At 40.2% G+C, this 22066-nt stretch overlaps 1 protein-coding gene across 2 annotated transcripts in view; it reads right to left on the reverse strand.

Moving 5' to 3' along the window:
• LOC135261518 (zinc finger protein ZFPM2-like) overlaps positions 1-22066 on the reverse strand; it is an 84975-nt gene that overhangs the window by 29447 nt on the left and 33462 nt on the right. For both annotated transcript variants that reach the window (XM_064347882.1, XM_064347881.1), the window contains 2 exons: positions 13938-14065; positions 3175-3286 (listed from right to left, as the gene is read on the reverse strand). In XM_064347882.1, the coding sequence (XP_064203952.1) occupies positions 3175-3286; positions 13938-14065 (240 nt within the window). The remainder of the gene's footprint in view (positions 1-3174; positions 3287-13937; positions 14066-22066) is intronic.

The raw sequence follows: 22066 nt of genomic DNA on the forward strand, positions 1-22066 counted from the left end.
GAGTTAATTTTATTTGAGGAGAGATACAGTAAACACTGTCATACCCTTCAGGCATGGCCAGTCGCACTATGAATGTCCATTATAACTAAACCCCTTACATTTTCACTTCATTTGAAAATCACGTAACTTGATCAAAAATAAACTTTAATTTACATTCTTATAATATATTTAAGTTAACGGGCATTTATCATCCCAGGAAATTTTAAAAATGTTTTAAGGATTTGTTGTTCCATAGAGGAATCCATACCATGTGTGCAGAAAATGATGAAGCAGAACCAGTCAGCAGTGTAAGGAATGTGAGGATTGTTTTGCAGGGTCTGGTGTTCAGTAATAAATTAAACAGATTAGGTGCGGCGGCACATATAAAGGTGAGCAGTCAGTTTCCCGACGTGACTGAACACAGAACATTAGCTTTTTAGATACACTGTAATTGTTACAATTGCAATTAATTGCCATGGCCATTGTTCCGCTCAGATTAATACTGAATGCCTGTTCATAATTTCAGCCAAACACCATAGCACTAATAAATATACTTCCTGAAAACACAAGAGCCATTTTATTCCAAGAAAATGCAATTACACCTTCAGTCACACTGAGAGCTTCTCTCAAATCATTAGCTTCATAAACACTTATTATGCAGGCTTACTGTACATGCGTTTCTGTTAGTGCGAAAATGTATCCATAAATTACGGACAAGCATTGGAAATTAGCATATGCTATAAATGCTGCGATACATTTAATTGGATTTTGTTAAACAATAATCTATGTTTAAATGTATCTGTCCCTATCAAATAAACATAAAATAAAATAAATGAAAATAAAAACACTTACAATACTCAAAATTCATCTTCTCTGTTCATGGTACTCACTATGGACCTGTGCTATGCAAACCAACAGTACCTATATACACCATCCCATACGAACTACTGGCACTTTGATAAGATAGCGAAGATGCCACAAGAGCTCAATACTTCCCTTCATTAGCCTCTTTCAGACACAATGGTGTCCTAATTAATGGTTGTAGCAGGATTTAATAGTGCTTTGACAAAGTGGGTCTGCTGTACTTAAGATTTACAAGACATTAAATATGTAGTGTGAATGGCATATTCAAATACCTCCAGTGTAAGACCATCCCACACAATTTCACTCTGTAATCCTTATTAATAATGAGACATCTTCTGTGTCATTCTTTCAAGGACAAAGCAATGTTTTACATTACAGCACTGAGACAATGACAAATTTCTGCTTGATTTTAGTATCAAATATTGGCTAGTTTGAAAGAGATTTATGAGACTTTGCAACTGTTCGAAAATTGTATTTGGCCTTTAATTGTTTATCTTTTGATATATCCGCCCAGATATTTTCTGGTATTTTACTGTTTAATCTGCAATTATACTGAGTTTAATGGCTGAGGGTCCCATTAATATATTATTAATACAGGAAAATATTAACCTGAAAATACCTATTATTTAGTTGCTCCTCAGTTTGTCTTTTCTGTGTTCAAAATAAACATTTACCATTTAAACTGTGGATTTTTATTTGTAGTTGTTGGTTTTGAAAGTACTGTACTATAGATTTCAAAGGAGAAACACACCAGGCCACAAAAAAGTGATTTGTTTCTGTTTCATTTGAAGAACACCAGAGAATGAAACATGAAACAGTGGGTAAGTTAACCTTTAATCAGGAAATGCAGATGCATAATTTTGTGAACAGTGGGGAAGTGGATGATCCAACATACCATTAGAAAGAAGTTGAGACAATAATAACAGAGTAATTCTAATCAAACCCTGAACCAACTACACATAATAGACACAAAGGAAGATGAGAAATTATAGTCTTAACAGAACCGTTTGCTAAATCCTATTATCACCCCTTTCAGCTTAATATAGTCTCTCTCCCAGTTAAAAAGATTAGACATTTTAAAAGAACTGCGTAATCTGACTTAACAGCTTATCAAAACTTTAATGATTGCATGATAAAGAGCACAAAGTCAAGGAGCTGGTTAAGGGATATGGCCCCAGATCAGCACACTGATTAGCCTCAGAAAGAAGTCCCGGCTCTATACCTCAGCCCTCTCAGGGAGAACAAACTCTATCTCCACCTGCGGTTTAGTTACAGGGCGATAACTCTCAACCACTGACCGCCTTTCACTCACGTTTCAGATCCTGTGAATTTCCAGCCAAACTTGAGTGACTAATTAAAAAAGTTACAGCTTTGGAGTGATAAAGCCGCACATTCTCACTAAGCCATGTTAACAGTCAGACACGGGCTTATAATCGTCTTCAGTTCAGGACAGAATGCCACACAATCAGTTACCTGAGCCAGCGTCACAGCATTACAGATACGATGACAGATCAATCTGCTCCAAATGTTTATGTTTCAAAATACTGTTGTAATATGTACTTATTTATGTACCTTTATTTAACCAACATCAACCGAGAACTCATTCTCACTTGTAGTATAGCTAAAGCGGGCCAGGAGTTTAGGGGATTGCATAAGGCCAGATGTAGAGTCAGGACAGTGGTATTACCACCCCTACTCATTTCTGGTCCAGAGTGTAGAGTGCCCTATACAGGACCACAAGCACCACTTCCACAAGCAACCTGATCTCCCATCATGTCTGAACCAAGCTGCAGCCCACTGAGCTTCAGCACTTAGTGTAAAGCCCACATCACACAGCCAGCTTGTGCAACTCCAAAGGGCTGTTAGAGCTGTTCACTCTGCAATGTTTGGTGATATTATTAATTGGCTAATTTCATTGGTTATCGGTAGTTTCTCAACAGTAACCCAACACCAAACAATACACTTCAAAACTACCAATTATTGCAGCTCCAAGGACAATTGCACGAGAAATGATATATCATCTACATGGCACCATGTAAAGGTATTAATCTAGGTATATTTCAGATAGAAAATGCTATTTTTCAAGAACAGCAACAGACTTGAAGCAAATTCTCAAGAGCAACTGAAAGAGTTAAGTCAGGGAGACGTACCAAGCCATGTACGAGGCCTTGATACCATCTGCACCAGGCCTTAGTGATGACATACACTAGAGCAGCTCCCAGCGCTCACACCACCTTGGATGCATCTCCCCGTCGTTCCGGCGAGGAAGGCCTTGGCAGAGCGAGGGGCTCCATTTCGCCTGCGGAACTGCTGGCGGACGCGGGCGCCTACCTTTGCTGTACACCACGCAGTTGTTTTTGTTGTCCTCCGCTCCAAGCCAAGTCAGGTCCTGCAGCCACCTGGAGCCCTCCGCCAGAGCCAGCGGCACCTCTCTCTGGGTCCGCTGCAAGGGGAGAGATAACCGCTAATCACTGGCTTTATTCACACCATCAAAGGCAAAAGCCCTCCACCGTTCCACACCCAGGGACGCAAAGAGGACGTTTTAGATTTTACACACCGAAGGCCCGAGTCGTGTGAACTTGCTGAGAGGGCCTGGATTGTCTCATGGTGGTAGTAGTACTGTGGGGAATGGTGGTGAATTGATCTGAGAGCATTACTGAGTTTCCACAAGCTCGCCCAAGCTCAGTCTTGAACAGTAGGGTTATTATTGTGGGTATTCCAGATGATACCGGATCAGACTGGACCTGCCTATCTGGGGGACGTGAACTGTAAGGAGGATGCGGATGACTTTAGGAATGGAGAAACAGGGCAGGGGGGCTGGGCGAGGTTTAGCCTGAACTTTAGGTGCATTGTGCGCTGATATCGACAGGATCTCGGCTGTTTCCTGAAACTGACAGGAAAGAATTTGAAGGGTCAGTATCCATTTCCGAGGGATACACAGGTTGCATTTTATCATACAGTGGCAAATTATTCTGAATGCTAAATGGCATTTTTCTTTTCAACTGTGACAGTTATTTTATTAAAAAATACACCACAGATCACACCCTGACAGAGTCCACAGAAGGATGGGCTGTTCCCCTCAATTTTTCAGAATATTTGTGAATCTCTTTGAATTTTCATATGTCTTGAAATGGTAATGAAAGTGCCAAATCTTGATTGGCCCACATCTCAGGGAAAGTAACCCATCTCAGTAACCCATTATGATCACACAACTTTTGTACTTCTATACAACCACAATTTGGCCCCAACCTCTCAGACAGATTTGCTGAAATAGAAATAAATTACAAGGCAATGCAGATACTGTTTTAGGCACCCAAACCCAGTGAAATCAATAACTACAAAATGTCAATAACTATGAAATGCGACCCAGTGTACACAAGTTTTCCCCACTGGATAAAATCTTCATAGGTGAATACCAAATACCATAGATGCCATTAAAGCGAAGAGGACCACAGTTCCTCATCCCAATTTACAGAAGAGCAAAATCCAATGAGAAAACTGGCTGCATGTCTGTTTCCCTCATTAAGCTGGTCCTGGTGGCGTCAGGACTTGAATGATACTTGTTCTTTTTCCAGGATGTTTGATGCATGGTTTTTTCTTGTTAGATTTTCTCTCCCCCAGACTCAATGATTCCCCTTCAGGTAGATTGTTCCTGGGCCCTACTCTGGGCACCACCACCATTTAACATGTAGAAGATACGGTGCAAGCCAGCAGAAAGCGATTACAAACCAATGTTCCAAATTCGCCGTAAAATGAAAATCGATAACTCCGCAAGTTGCCGCAACAAAAAAAGATAACCTTCATCGATTTTTTTTTTTTTGGGGACTCAGGCCTCGGTGATTAAATCTTATATAAATGTTCATCCGCAGCATTTAGAACAGCACAAAGCCAGCATGCGGATGATTTCTATGGTCATTCGATTTTTTTCCTCGGCTATCGTTGGCACGACTGCACCATTAATCATAGGCCCCGTGTGACCAAAAGCCTCCATCGTGAATCCGTTTTAATTTTTTTTATTAATAGCGAGAAGCCAAATCTAAAGCTTGTTCCAGATAATACGCAGCTGAGGGCACAGCTGGACTAACTCAAGAAAGGAGCAAACCTGTAATAGCCTCTGCGGCCAGGGTGATTAAACTCTGGCATAGATGAAAGACCCCGCTATCCCGCCGATAAATTAACCAATCACACAAATCCCACGGTCCCTGCTAATCCTTCCTTGATACCATGATCCTCTGATTGGCTGAAGGAGGTAGGGAAGAAAGTAGCCCGTGACACTTGCTACACTTGCTACATACCTATCCTATGGACTCCAGATAAATAGTCGGCTAATAACAGGCCGTTTTAGGACCGCTGGCTACTCTTAACCCTTATCGGTCAACGTGGGTGAACTGCAAAGCTGTTTAGATATGGGGGAATATTTCTTACATTTTATCTCCAGCGCTCTATCCTCTCTGCTCAATTTTCTGTTCTCTGCCTATCCCCGGACAGGCCTTCTTAATCTGGAGAGAGTAAAAAACTCTTTATCTTCCAGCATTTCCCCATAAATTAATGACACAAGAACAGCACGTTGTGGCTGTTTACTTTCGAAAAGCCCAGCTGCTGTACCCTTGTGGGAAAGTAACGCATCTGTTGTATTTTTAAACGCAGAAGACTAAGAATTATCATTGTTATAATTAAATAAGTCACAATGATCACATTTTGGGGGACTGATCTCAAACAGGGCAGTATCAACTCCATCTTCTCCTGTCTGCCCTCTTGGGATAAGCCAAGTTTCATTGTCGGCTCAACCTAACAATGCAAGGGTGACAACATTACTTCAATGAATGGCGTTCTACCCTTGGGCAAACAGCCCATCCCTGATATGCTGGGAGGGCTTCAACTGTCAAACATCCATGATATCACAGTTTTGGTACAATCTGAAAGGATGGATGGATGAAATGAAAGGACATGGGCTGAATGCTGACATGTCCCTTTTCCTATTTTTTGAAAATATTTGAATTTAAGAATCCATGAGCTCAAAAATGGGAGTGGCATTGGTTCAGTATCAAAAATAAACTAAAACCAGGCATACATTTATGACACACGACGGGCTGTACCAATTATCAATTCGCATTCCATTTTCCAATACATTTCACACACCGCATCACACCACCAACATCCAATGGCTGTGAGCAGCATTTCTGATAATGACATGCAAAACCCTGGTTTTGTTTCATTGGTTTTACACAAAAATGGGTGAGCTTTGTGTATTTAAAACTACCAGCTCATTTTTAAAAATACATTTTCCTATTTCATTTTATTTTTCAGAACGCCATTTGTTTCTCCTGCGCAAATGGGAGGAAAAAAAAAAACACCTCCATACAGCCATTTCTTTCAAGCCAGCATCTGCTGCTGGGAAGCTAAATAACTGAAATATGCAAAAACGGCACCCTAATTCCCTTCAGAGATAGATCTTGGCTGCCGCTCTGTCGTAAATCAGAAAGCCGCGATATGAAATGAGGCAAGCTCCTCTAATCATTTCTGCATTTCAAATGGGATCACTGGCTCAATGGCTTGGCTTTTAAACTGCTTGCCTAAGAGCAAATGTGAGGTGGGAGATAATTCAGGAGAGAAATTCTCTTCCTTGTGCGGTGCCACAGCTAGTTTACTGCTTCACTGCAACAGAATGCCTCTCTCCCTGTCCCCATCTCTCTTTTTTTCCCAGCTATGTCAAATTTGCTTTCCCTTTGAATCGATCAAATTGTGAATTCCCTCACTGTCACGGACTGTGCCATTAATCTGCAAGGCAACACCCGTTCAAGGCTAACACTTCTTACTTTAAACTTCAGTTGCTGCTGAAATCAGGGCTGGTGCAGCAGGGAAATGCGATTGTTTGTACATAATTGCGCCATACAGAAGGAATGTCTGGAAATGCAACGGAAGTGACTGTGTTTACTCTGTATGTTAGTTTTGCAGCAGCTTGCTTTGAGATGAGAGATGACACAACACTGACCTGTTTCATTTTGTGCGATTGAATAGGTAAGGCGAATTGTCAAAATGTGAAAATTGTTTAAAAATGTTAAGTGAAAGTTTCAGCATGCTGTTACAAATCAGCTTTTCACATTTCATATTCATTTGATTGCTATTCATCTATTCTTACTGAGGTTTGTTTTACAGTACGCCATAAGATGAATTTGACCAACTGACATGCATTGTCAACCACAAGGAATCCATTATGTATGTTTCATGATGTTTATGTGAATAGCTATCAAAATACAAAATACTCAGCGTTTACAGAACATTATTGCATAACCTCCAAGGGTAATTAAAGGACAGGTCAAATCTGCAAGGGATTTTCTCTAAGGAACTATCGGGACAACTGTTTTGTTATGCCACAGTGTCAGTATAAAGTTACAGATTAAACACAGCAAGACACACTAATGATTTTGAATCAGAATAATTTCTGACTTTGTAAATATAACAACATAAGGCTTTCCAACAGCAACACTTGTGGTGAAAAATAAATAGCTCTGGTGTTTCCTTAGTTTTGGACTTATCTGCACCAGTGCAGACTGATGAAAAAAGCATTTAGAGTCCTGTCAAACAAAGATACTTTATCCATAAAGGCACAGAAAATGACTAATTACTGGCAGTCATAGCCTTCCCCCTTTGGCATGGTAAAACTGTGTAACTTCTGGCAAACCTAAAACAAAATTAACAGAATGCGTTCTGTTAAGCATTACGTTAAGCAAAAAGTCCAGTTAAAGCATTTAATGAAATGGAATTAAAATACTTTCATGTATTATGTAAAGAAGGTTAATACAGAATAACGCCAACACACAGAATCAATGCAAATCAAGAACACTACACAAGTGTACAAATTTGAATTCTGTTCCGTATCAAGGAGTCCACTACCAGTGTGCGTTTGAGACAAATGAGTCTTTTGTAAACCTACATTAGGATAGATAATATTTGCACTGAGATGTAACATATCAATGTTGAACTTGTGCCGCTCTGTGCATTAGATGTGAAATCCCTTATCAGTGTCTAAAGCATAGTGGCAGCTAAAAGACAAACTCCCTGTGCTGGGAATGGTCTTTGTTACCCAATTAGTTCTCCAGTGACCCTGGAACACAGTGTTCTTGTTTGACAGAATCGTACACACAACTTGATGTCTAGGACCACCATAGGGGATTCCTGGCGAATTGCAAAATTGTCTTTTTGTGGTATATTGTAAGACTACAGTCAAATACCAGCATGTTTTGCTGAATGCTTCTGTGCAGCTCATCCACCTGGGCTAATTTTACATGGTTCATTCTGTCAAAGGATTTTCGTTCCAAGATTTATGAGGTCACAACAGGTACTCATCTCATATGGCAACCTCCTTAACAAACTCAGTTTCAACATACACTGCAAGCAGCACCACAACTATGACAATATTTTCAATATTTCAGCATTTTCGTTGCACATTTAAAATTCAAGAATATATGTTAGTTATAATATGTTCAATGATATGCTGACTGATATGTCCCATATTTTCACTCTGAAACTTTGCTCACTGCTTCCTTGCAATGAAACTGTTCCCTGAAACTGGAAGACTGTTACACAATCCAGTCTGGAGACTGAATTATATTTAAAATCACATTTTATTCTACTTTGTGATGCTACTCAGTCAAAATGTTAAGTGCTAGATAAACTCAGATAGAGTAAACTTGGGTCTGTGATGTTACTGTGTACATGTTACTGTGTACATCACAGCTACAGAACCTCCAGTGTAGAAACTGTATGTGTTTTTTGAAAGTGATCAAGGCACAATTAGCTGTGTTTAATGAAAAAAGACCATTTATGCCCACGAGCATATATAAAAAAAATAATAGTTTTGACTTTGACTAGGCTACATGCTTACAGAATTTGACAGCATATGTCATTTTAGTTTAAAGTTGAGTTTAGTTTAAATGTCTCATCAATCTGTCTACTGTCTATTGCCTAAACACACTGCCTGTAATGAACCAAATATGCAATTTGTATGAATACAGGTCCCAACAACACACAGTGTACCATGTGTGGTCTGATGTTACTTGTTTGAATGGATCTAAGGAATTTGGATAACTAAAGTTGCATTCTGATTTTTTGAGCATCGGGCCTAAAGTACATTCACATTGGTTGTCTGCCTGCAATAGATATTATGAAGGTACACACAGATACAGATATATAATGTGAATATATATGTGTGTATGCACATGCGCAAGACTCATCTGTACTCCACTCTCAGGTCCCACTGATTCTCCTCAGCCATGTTGAATCCTCTTTGCCTTATCAGGCCAGCGCAGGCCTGCGTCAGGCTCTCCCTACTCTGACAGGAGCTACAACAATGGAGCTGCGATACCACTGCTCACAGCTGCGTTTCAGAGGGGAAACCTGCCACAGGCACAGATTAACTGCAACACACACACACACACACACAGGCACACAGGGACAAACACTCACACACACACGCACACATGCACACACACCAACACAAACACACGCACTCACACACAAACACGCACAAAACACATATATAATCATGCACACATATGTACAGACAAGTACGTCAAGACACAGACACATATGAACTGCAACATGCACTCACACACAAGCACAAACAAAAAGGGGAACAAACATCCACACAGAAACAGGCATACATACTTACAGTAAACAAAATTAGAGAATCAAGAAAGCTCCCACTCAATTAAAGCTGCAGTAGGCAACTTTCTCAACGACTGCAATGTTGTGAAAACATCTTGAAAATCTTAACACTTGATGGCCCTGCCCACAGATAAAGAGACATGCCCCCTACCCCCCTGCTTCTCCACACACCTCATCATGAGCATGTATCAACATTTATAGCTATGACTCCTTGGCAAGCAGAATTACAGGATTACACACTGCCATAATGCCAGCAACACAAAAAAATGTCTGCTACGTGAGTCCAAGTAAAACAATGGAACCTTTTTTGTTGCTGCAGAGCTTGTCGATAACACAATAAAGCATTTTCCATGTAGTTACCATTTAGTTTAGTTGGGTACCTAATGAAGTGATGGTTTAGAAAATTCCACTAGCTAGTGTAAAGTTAGCTATCTATCTAATAGCTGACATTAGAAAAATACCTTTTATACATGTAAATTCTTGTACAAGGCTACTGTCAATCCCAGACTAACAGTTACCACAATTCGGTACTCTGCTGGATGTTTTACAATAGGACCTTTCTGACAAAAGATGACAGCAAGCAGGGTCCTAGCTGGTTCTAACTAACGTGATCTATCTGACAGGAAACTTTAGCTTACCTGGCTAGCCTAGGTAAACTCCCTAAGGCTAGCTAGGTAAGGAGCGGTGCTTTCTTCTGGACTTTCTGTCTGGTCCAATGGCTGATGTGGACCTTTGAAGAATACTTCTTTTGCCCTGCCAGCTTTTTAAAAACCTTTTGTTTTTTGTCATTTATCAGTTTTTAGAGACATTCACTGTGCACGGCTTCTCAGTGCAACCAATAGTACTGTATCCCATGATCCCATGCCATGTATACAAAATGACTGCCCAGTATGCACTGCCATTCACAGTAAAAAACAGTAAAATAATTTCACAGTACATACTGCCCAAAATATGGTGCAAAAATGTACTAAAATTGCTTACAGTGTGTTTCGACTTACCTGGAGTGCTATCTATCCATCCAGATAGTTTCGCTGAGTTTTCTATATATTCAGTCACCCTGATACAATGGACCTCCATGGGATCAAGATTTTGTGGTGCTCAAAGAGCCATTCAGAAAACTCAACTGCAGTGTCTCTTTCTGAATAGAATGCTACAGTTACTCACAAACATCCACAGACCTTGTTATGCACGGTTTAATCGAAAACTACTTTCTGCAGAAGAACAGCGACTGTGTATATGCATGCAGTCTCAACCAAAGCACAGCAATATTTTGGGGTGTAGTGCCATTGTTGTTTTCAAATGTTTTAAAACAATCTTAATAGGTTGGCAAGCAGAAAGTCTCTAAGCATCTAGCCATGTGTACTGTTATGTGAATGTGCAACCTCATAGTTTATTGGTTTACAACATGAACTGGTCTCTCTTTGATTGGTTCACGTTGTAATCCACATCGTTTTGTAAACAAAACTTTGGGCCAAATCCCAGGTTTTAGGACGCAGAATTTGAGGGTATAAACACAGCGTAGGCCTACAGTGCTGGAATTCACTCACAGCCAGTCTTTCTATGATTGCTACCGTTCCCCGATATCTTTCTTTAAAAAAGTTACCAACCGCACCTTTAATGCAGTGACCATGAGAAAGGGTATATATATACAGTACTTCCAGTTTTATTTGAGTTGAGGAAGTTAGTACTAAATATGCTGACAGGATAGTATATCTGTGTGTGTGCTTATCTGTGTGTTTGTGGATGCACATGTACAGTACAGTCATGTGTGTCCATGTCTGTGTGTGTGTGTGTGTGTGAGTGAGAGAGGGAGAGAGAGAGGGAGAAGAGAAGGAGAGAGAGAGAGGTTTATTAGATGCCAAATGAAGACAATCACAGTGATGCAGATGAGAAGTCTAAATAATAGGCAGACTGATATGGCTCATGATTTAACTAATTTAAATCTGCATTTTTCATTCATGTATTTTAGAGCAGTTTAATTACCAAATATAACATTTAAAATACAACAATGTTCTTTAGCTTGCCTTCTGCTTAAATAAACATATTTCTACAATTAAATAAATGACATTTCACAAATAAATTACCTTTTGATGCATATTTGAAGGATGACTCGCAAGATGTATAAAAAAATGAATGCGGTACAATAGTTCCAGAAATTGATTTTAGAAAATGCAGAAAAAGTAATGCATGCAATAAAAGCTCAAACAGTTGCCTATGAATTTTTAAACACCCTATTCATATTTGTGTGAAAGGACAGAGCCGTTAGCATTAGATGAGTGTTGATGGCCACTTAGGCATCTGTGCTTTAATAATCTCCTCACATTGCTGAAAAATATGGAAATGGAGGGAATTGGAATTGAAATGCAAACAAAGAAAGCCATGGAAAGATGGCGTGGCATCAGCCCCGCAGTAGGGATTTCCTGGAGCCACACTAAGAGGCACAGGCAGGTGCACCACTCTGTGCTCTAAATGTGCACCCATTGTGTACTGTGTGACAGAAATGGCGAACATGCTGACCAATATATTTCAAAAAAAATAATTCACATTCATGTGATGAGTTCTAACTGGGGATTAATACCAACTGTATTTTCACAAGACTTCCAGCACAAAAGCATACTGTAGATGGCAGACAGAGCAATACCACTCTTCTTAAACCAAAATTACTGTAGTTCCTTCCCACTGCTGAAAATATAACTGTGGAAGCACAAAATAATGACAGCTTAAACTTAGAAAAAATCAAATTACAAAAAAATATATGAGCCATCCGCTTCTATGAGGCTATGCTTTGGAAAAGAACAGTTTTAAAGGTACCTGCTATTGAATTTCAACAAGCCAGAGTGATAATTTAGCCATGCTTGCATGTCTAGGTGTCAACACAAACTTACATTAATTTGGAGATGATGCAGCGAATGAGCAGGGAATGGACATTGTGTAATTGGAATCTAATGGCCCGGTTGGCCTGTTGGGGTTGTCAGTACCGTGGCAGGTCCATCACTCAAAGGGAAAACTGTTGAAAGATGACTTGCTGTGAATGTCTTGCTTTATTATCATTTGGGGGGAAAGTTGCTCATTTTGAAGTAGCAACAGCAGAAAGCCAGAAGTTGGAACAGCAGTTTTTTTCCCCCCACAAACCTACGGGTATGTGGCGCCAAGAATTATGTCCCCAAGCGATACTAGCTATGTCACCAAGTTATACTACCACTGACAAAAAAAACTGGAGTTGAAGTTAGTGCACTGTGGAGGTGCTATAACTATGGAGATTCTTAAATTTCCAGCACTGAGTCTCCCTGCCTGGGCTACAGTGTCATTTTATTGCAACACATCCACCAGCAGCCTGGCGTACCTGTGTTTCTAACTGGACCCAAACTACCGCAGTATGATCCCAGACGACTGATTTCTCAGCCACAGCTCTGCTCATCAGCCTACATCCATGGTTCCACTCCTGATATATAGTTCCTCATTACAGCCCACAGTAGCCCTCACATCTCACATCTGTATCAATTTATTATAAGTGCACCTGAAAATTTGGAATAATGACTTATTATTAAAGTTCAAATTCCCTCTCTTAGTTGTCCCCATGATATGTTTTTGGATTTATTAAATAACTTGCACAAATCTTATTAATCTAAGCTTCATGAAAGCACAGACAATAAGCCATTTACGATATATCAGGATAGAGACATCGCGCAACACAAAGGGTCATTATTTATCACATTCGGAATTCTGAGCTTAAGAGCTCCAGTATGTGCAATTCAGGCAGCTCTATGTATTTACAGAGTTTAAAGGCAAAGGAAAGCATAATATCTAGATTGAATAGCTTAAGGAGGTCATAATTCATAAGAACGACTGTATTCCCTCCTGGGAAAAGTGCAGACCCGTGAAGCATTAAAGGTTTAAATCTTCTTCAAATGCTTTACTACACTCACTGACCCTGTAGAGAGATATAGATGGGCCTGACATGCATCAGAAGGCATCTCTCTCTCTCTCTCTCTCTCTCTCAGACACACACACACACACACACATTAACACACTCACACACTAGCACACACACAGGCACACGCACACTCTTTGTCTCCATCTCTGTTATAACTCAAACAGGCTTTCTCTTCCTGGTGTCCCCTTTATCATTGGTAATATGTTTTGGAAATGCAGCATTTAACCTTGTTTCAGGTTGAACACAAAACAAAATCGTACCACTTTGCCGAGGTAACTCAAATAACATTTTGATTTTGACGTCCCCCGTCCATCACTTGTAATTATTTGTGAAACTTGCTCATTTAAATCAATACGTTTTTCAGGATGTTAAAAAAGCACACTTACAGTAGAGGGTCTGCATCAAAGTTTGGTTTGTACAAAATGCAGACACCACAACAGCAACAGGGCAAAGTACAATGAATTCCACAACAAGGGAAGATGTGGTGACCTACCAGACAAAGACTATCGCCCCTGTTCATAACGATCTTCCCCTCAAAGGGCCCCCATGTCATGCCCACGGGCAGCTGCTGTCGACTGTGAATCCGCCGCTCTCCGTCTCTCTGGATCACCTCCAGCTCCCCTAAAACACAGCGAATCAAACACCGGGACACATTAAACAGCATCAAGAAAAATTCTGTTCTAAGAAACATTGCCTTATTGACATCAATTTAATATGTGTTATTGTTATCAATTCTTAATAAAGCATTTATAATTGCATTATACACTAAAAATGATAAAAATACATTTGTGGTTACTGAACAGAAATAAATGTTAGCAAATATAATGTTAAAAAGGCTTACTATAAGCAGTGATGACCAGTAACATATATGAATAATATATCACATACATCATAAAATATGTCATAATAGTGCATATTCTTGTGCAGACATTTCTCAAACTATTCATCTTGGTCTATTTCTTAATACGGCAATATTAATAATAATAATAACAATTGAAAACATACAATAAAGGCATCAAAACATGTTGAAGATTCTCCTTTCGCTTATGAATTTCAGAACTGACTACGTGAAACGCCTATTTCGAAGTGTCAACTTCCATCTTTTTTCCCCTCTCAGGGTGCAGTATAAAGTACCTGACATAGGTTAATTTTCTAGGCCCCAGACTGGAAACAGGATCCAACTGGAGTTTGGTTGTATAGGGCAGGGGTACCCACAATTTTTTTGTGTGCAGTCTACTTTTCCAATGGCCAGTACAACGTGATCTACCAACCAGTATATTGGAGATATTGGTTCATATAGGGTTGACCGGAGGAGGGATATTGAAAGTGAAATTTCCTGCATAAAAATGGGCCAGATTTATTGTGTCACCACCAAGACTGCCCTGCCCCATATAAAATGCTCTGGCAAAGTTATTATGTTACTAGTATTGGACATTTACGTGACTATACCATGAAAGTGTGAGCGCACAATCATGTCTATATCATGAATGGGCATGATTAATGTAACAAAGTTCTCAATGGCAGCAGACTGGCCACATATCATGTCAATCAAGTGTACCTGCCTGTCAGGCAGAATCTGTAGGGAAGAGGGATAAGAATGTGAAAGTTCATAACGTGAAAGATAATGTGAAGAATTAAGAGTCTTAACTGTTGCATTTTAAAAAATGACACGCAATCTACCAGCATGGCCTCTGCAATCAACTGGTCGATCATGATTGATGTATCGGGCACCCCTGGTATAGGGGTGGCTCTCCATGGGGAGAGTCTATAGCTAGTGTTTCAGACCGGTACATGTTTTCCCATCATTTTTTATTACCACTCGGTTGTCAACGGTGTTTTCATCTGAGAACTGACAGTTTTTTGGCAATTAATTAAAAAGCCTGGCAAGCTACAAACAAGAGCACTGGCTGCAAAAGAAGTCACACATGTAAAATGGATGAAAATAAGGAGAAGACAGGCATAATTAAATTATCTGCCTTATTTAGGGGTTGGACTTCACATCAGTGTATTGAAAACCAAGGGGACCAGCCTAACTAACGGAGCGCCCGTCCTGTTTGTGCTCAGAGCATGCACACCGGGTAATGTGACAGCAATGTACATCAGAGACATTAGAATTATAAACCTCACCAGAGATGGGCTAGCAATAAAATTCCATAGCAGACAGATATTTTAGGTACGGAGTACAATAGAGTACTATAGAGGATGAGTCGCGTTAAAGATCCCATGGTAACATCATACTGGAAAAACACAGATCTACAAAGACCTCAATATTTTAACAATGGAACACGACTGTGTTTTGTAAATCTGTGTTTTTCCAGTATAACATTACCATGGGATCTTGAACGTGACTTATTAGCACTTAGTTATTGTCAAGTATACTGGAGTATTTTATTCTAATTCAGTGATTACACGTGCATTGATATTTGTAATTGCAATGAAAGAACTTCTTGCTGCTGACATTTAGCATTTAACTTTGTCAAAAAGGATTTTAACGTGACCCACGGCCCACGTACAAAAGGAGCAGGATCAAAGCATGATTTCAGGATGATGCCATTGTTTAGGGATTTTGGCAGTCCAGTATTTTCAACTGTGGTTCAAAATAAAAATTACATCATGTAGCTCAATGACAGTAAAACAGAGTCTTACTAATGCGAAACCAAACAAATTTCTCATACGTATCAGAAGGTAATAAGCGAGAAATCACCGCACCTCATGTGTAAGCACCCTCAAACCCTTCACTCTCATACAATGCCCTGCAGCTCTTCAATGATTCTGCTGATCTTTACATGTTTGGAATGTTGAAGGAAACTGCTCCTATCACACCCCTCCTCATCTCACTTCATTGGCTGCCTGTTACTGCTGTCAGGTTTATAACCTTACTGGCTACAGAGCAGCTTCACCTTACATCTACTTTATCCGACTTCGTTCCCTATACCCCTTTGAGATCACTGCTTCGCTGACCGACTGGCGATCCCCTCCCGCTGTCGTTGCTCCTCCCAGTACAAACTTTCCATGTTGGTCGGGACAGCAGAATCATCTCATCTTCAAACTCAGACTAAAGACCCACCTCTTCAGACAACATCTTGATTCCCCCTCCGATGCATACCCCGTAACACCTTTACCTATTGTACCAGTTCAACTTCGGTATTTTTATGGTTTTAGGTTTTTCGTCTTAATGCTTGTTATGGCTGCAATCTGTATGTGTTCAGAATTTGTATTGTTGTTGCTTAGCACAGTTAATTTGTGTTAGTGCTTTAGTGATGTTACCTATATACTCACTGATGCGGGAATGTTGTTAGCCAAGCACCATTACTCATGCATCAGGTGAATACACTTATGTTCTCCTACACTGAACAGATGATAAATGAATCAAACATAATGTAACAGTTATTGTTCTTTTTCTCATTGTTCAAGTGTTTTCTGATATCAGGAGGACAAAAACATTGCGTAGCACAGCTTTAGCTCTATGCGTATCATTTCATATTTCATATCAACATTACATTATTGGGATGGCAAGTATGCCATCCCGCCAAGTTATGGCTTGGTGGGGAGGCATGCCCCCTACCTATACAGCACAGATAGTTTGGCACTTCTCAGTGTTTCCTACACAAATAACCACAATGCCCACAGACTCTCTGCCCTTATGAATATTAACTTTTGTACCTTCTGACCTCATGTCAAGAAACAGAATTCACTAACAACTTCACACATCCACACAGTATAGCTCCAAACTAGGGTTATTTTGCGTTTTTTCCTTCTTTTTCTTTTTCCTGCTGATTACATCATTACAAGTGTTCCAGTCCCACAGTCAATAATTCCCCCCATTGGAGATTCAGCTGTGATCTACCAAAATCAACACTTGATCAAAATAATAAAATCAAAGTAGCCAATTGCAGGACACTCGGACACGCAGGTAAAAGGATGTTGCAGAAATCTGTGGTTGTCATCTTGGTTTTGTATGGAAGCTAGCTTGCTTACTAAATAATAATTGTCCACATACTATTTTATATAAATTACATAGATAATTTATATAAATATTATATTAACTATATTATATTAATTATACAAATAGCTCACTTATATTTCACTTAAATGCATTCTCTATTTTTTCACATGCAAACCCCACATAATGATAGGCCATAAAGCCTTGGACTGAATTTGTAACCATTAGACTACTGTTAACAAAAACATGGTGTAGCCAGCTACATTGCTATGTTTGTTTCATTCACACAACTGGCTGGCAACCAGCTAAATAGCTTCATTAAACCAGATGCATGGCTAGCTAGCTAGCAAAACTCAGTTCAGTTAAAATGAAAAATGAAACCAACATTACTGAAGTGTAGCTAGTTAGCCAGCACTGGCATAGGGCGTCAATGAAACCACAAACATTGGCTGGATGGCTAACTAGCTGCCTGCTTAACTAGTAGCTACCTAGCTATTCATTTGGATGTGTCATTACAACAGAACACTAGCTAGCTACCTTCTATTCTGCTAACTTATAAAAACTAAAAATACTGAACAAGCCAGCTAGCCAGTGACATTAACTATAGTTAAAACTTAACTACAGAAAGCCAGCTAGCTGCTAGCAGTTTCACTTGCCACATGTAACATTGAGATTAGCCGCCAAGAAGAAAAATGCAAATTTCAGGGGGTAATACTGGGGAGTTTAACATCAGCTAGCTTACTAATGGCACAGAGCGAGCATAAAGTTAGCGATGAAAAGGGTACTGAAATGAACTTTCAAAATCTGTGTTGCTATGTGGTCTGGTATGTAGACCATACTGCTACTGGGTTTCGCTAACCAAGCCAATTCACAACTCATGATTACAATGGAAGTCCTAAAACCGGTAACTCCTATTTCAGGCATTGCCCAGCCATGGGCTTGTTCTGTGGTCCTGCAGGTGGGTACTATTGGAGTCAATTTGTTACACGTGGCAATCAAAGTTCTCAAGGCAAACAGGCAAGATAAATGATGGTCAATTTGACCGTTCATGGCCATTTAAGTAAGTAAGGGTTTATAACTTTTTTCCTTAGGCAATATTGATTTTCAAATCATATCAGAACGTTCAATACATGTGTTTAGGAAAAGTCACAAAGGGGGAGCCATATGCATTTCATGATTTATTGATTTTCTGAAAGTTACAACGGTCAAAATGACCATTGACCGAAATGTTGCTAGGCCTATAGATCATCTGTCGACTTACAAACAATTAGTAGATCTATCATTTATACAGTAACCCATTAAAAACAATCCATTTAAAATACAATGTGACAATCAAAGTCACTTTCATTTATTTGTAATTCATGGTAAAGGAAAAATGACCAAATCCATTCTTTGAGCTACAATGTATGTGAGTTTGCATGTATGCATGCGTATGCATGACTCTCTAGATTTAATTATCTTATGGTTCATAAAGGTATATGCATTATTATCATCATTTACTCATAACAAACACAGTACAAAAAGAAATGATATCTCAACAATATATGTTTTCAACATACAAAATGCCACACTACTCATGCATACAAAGCACTGTCTGTATGTAATTTATTAAAACCTGCTAAATCTAGGCCTACTGTTAAAAGTATTTATATCAAAATGAGACCAAGTTACAACAAACAATATTGGCTATCTTAACTCACACAAATTAAACAAGCTCTATTACAAAGCAATGCTATCCAATGTTTCCTAAATTATTTCATTTAACTGGGCCCTGTTTTTTTCAGATAAAAATAGACTGTCGTTGAGTAGGGATTTTCTTTCTGCCAGACTATATGCATTTAGAGCTATGTATCATTGAAAGTGAGTACATTTGTTTAAAGGTTGTTTGTGAATGTCTGTGCGATTACTATTGCTAAATATGGCAGTCACAATATGATTGTGCTTTCCAGGGCTAATCCTCTACCATTAGTGGCCACAAATGTAGTCTGTGATAAATCTACCCTTGTGGCATACTATTGTTTCCCGACTCTCAACAGAACATAATCCGCAAAACAAAATACTAATCAAACGGGTAGTAACACTGATCCCACTAATCAAACATCGTATAGACGATCATAACCTAAGCACTGCGCCATGCGTTTCCCGGAATCAGAAGGAGCTGCTGCTGGTAAATACTTCATTTGTGAATGTTTTTGATCATTTACAATCCTGACGGATTTACTGACTGGCAGCCATCTCTTTTGTTTTCCTGAAAGCAGCTCTACTGTTTGGGGCAAACACAAATGTGCAGATTTTATTCTTTCGCCAGCAAGCCGGGATGGGCAAACGAGCATCTCTCTCCGAGCATTAGGGATGCGGCGGGTTCTAAACATTTCTGCCTCTCGGCCTCGGAAGTGCGGCGAGGTCCTTGGTGTGCCGTGGCAGGAAGGTGGATAAGCTCATTAAAACCAAGTAATTAAGCGTTCAACCACAGCTGGTATGTAAGCATCAGAGACAAATCACTCAGAGTACAGACACAGCCAGATGCATTCTGTTTCTCCTCTGATAAGGCTACTCGTCCGGAACCAATTGGAACTTAAGTTTCTGTGTCGCTCTGCCCGACACTTTGGGACAACTTCTTCGGTGAGGAAGTTTTGAGAAAAATAAGGGGGGGGGTTGTGGGAATGAGGTGTGTGGTGACCTCACTGCCCTTTCTTTGTGTCCTCTCAGACATCCTCCCACAGGCCCATGCATCCCAGCATGCTGCTCTTTTCCATAGTTGCCGCTTAAGCCAGCAAATAGGATCCAAGACAGGAAGAATGGGAGAATCTTACAGACTAATCTGCAGACGATGAACCCTTTGAGGCAGGAAGGAAATGATAAACCAAAGGACCCAAGAAATAACCCTGTGAAGCACCAAAGTGAATGTGTGTTTGTGTGTGTGTGAGCGAATATTTGTGCATATGAGTGTGCATGTGCATGTGCGTGTGTTTTTGTTTGTGTGTGTGTATATTTGTGCATGTATGGGTGTGTTTGTGCATGTGGTTGTGTGCATGTCAATATGTCATCAGAAAAAATGAGAATACATCTGTTGACACAAAACACTAAACATTTTAACCAGACATTATGAAATAGCTAAAGAAAATTTCTACAGATTTTTAAACACACAGGATTGGTTATTTCCTCTGGTTCACCTTGCAGTAATTGCGATTTAAAAATGAATTATTCCTGCAGGCTTCCTCCCTTCTTGGCTGCTTCACACTTCCTGCTCTGCTGACTAAAGCCTGTGGCATCTCTCCCGGCCCCTGACAGCAGCCTCGGTAAGCTCTGCCTCTCCCTGCCTCTCCCCTTTCTGCTTTCATTCCCCCTGTCTTTCAAAGGCCTATGGCAGCCCGCCTCAAATGGGCCTGGGTTTGAAACCCACCTGACCTGCTTGACATTAGCCCCCGACCCCAAAACCTGGAGCTGCTCTCCCTTTTAAGCTTGCTCGGGTGTCCAATCATCAGCCTTTTTGATCGGCTGTTTTTCGACTGATCATCCCGGCAATCTCATGTGGGAACCTGAGAAACGGCTTAATGTCTGACAGGGTCTTCACATTTTTGGAAGGATTTAGCAGTCCAGTGACATTGTATGTTTTTTAGGGCTCCTTGCTGCGTACCCTCAAGAGCGGCAAAACCGCGATCGTTTACGACAGCTGTCGGCGCTTACTGATGCAGAGTTATTCCCCCCCCCCTCCCCCCCCTTCCTTTAATTGCTTAAGCTCCGTGCTCTAGCACCTGGTACTGCAGCCAAGCACAGCCTCAGCTACCATCCACTGAAACAGAACGCATGCCCAATGCAGCGGCGGAGCTTCCCCGAGCCTCTGCAGTGCAGATATGCAGATTCTGCAGCGGAGGGAGAGAGTCACGCATGTGTTTTCTTAGGGAGCTTATCGAATAGCATTCCACATGACCGCATGACTTGCTATTCTTCATTTCCCAACTGTTTCCCACCAGGGCTCCTTGCAAATAGCCTCAGGGGAAAAGACCGAGCAAAATTATTCTCTATCATAGGGTCCCAGTAAAAACAAGTCTGACCTCAAGCTGAACTAACGAAAAAGCCTTTCATAAATTTACCCCTGCCATCACAAATTCACTGGAGGGAGGCGTCCGCATTTAACAGGGCCTCTCCGTGTCTGAGCCGATTTAGAAGAAAACTTGGTAAAAATGGTGATGCAGTGGCGCAGACCAAGAGTCCATTTTTGATACTTCAGACATGACTGAACCTAATGAATCACATCTTGCCTACTTTGTCTGGAATATGATACCTTACTTTGTCTGAAACGTGAAGTTTTACCTGCTTTCCTCAACCATCACTCCAAACCTACTCCAAAGTATACCGTCGAGACAAAGCAAAAGGATTTCTTAAATCCCACCACTCCCTTATTCTCTGTATGTTCAAGCAGCCATCATTCAGCTTTTGCCATCTTACAAATGAATATTTTAACACCTTAATATGCAACCACTCCAAATAATCTATGAGGCAACCCATTATGAGGTAGTGTAGGCGTTCACTAGCAGATAAACAAGATTGCAGGGTTTGGTACATCTAGTCAACGTCCATTTTAATGGGATTGGGATACGGTTAACCAGGCACTGCACACAGGAGCTGTCGTCATGGGAGAATGTATCTGGTCCAAGCAGAAAACCAATGTGTGAGAA

This window comes from Anguilla rostrata, chromosome 8, assembly GCF_018555375.3.
Source record: "Anguilla rostrata isolate EN2019 chromosome 8, ASM1855537v3, whole genome shotgun sequence".
Lineage (NCBI taxonomy): Eukaryota > Metazoa > Chordata > Actinopteri > Anguilliformes > Anguillidae > Anguilla > Anguilla rostrata.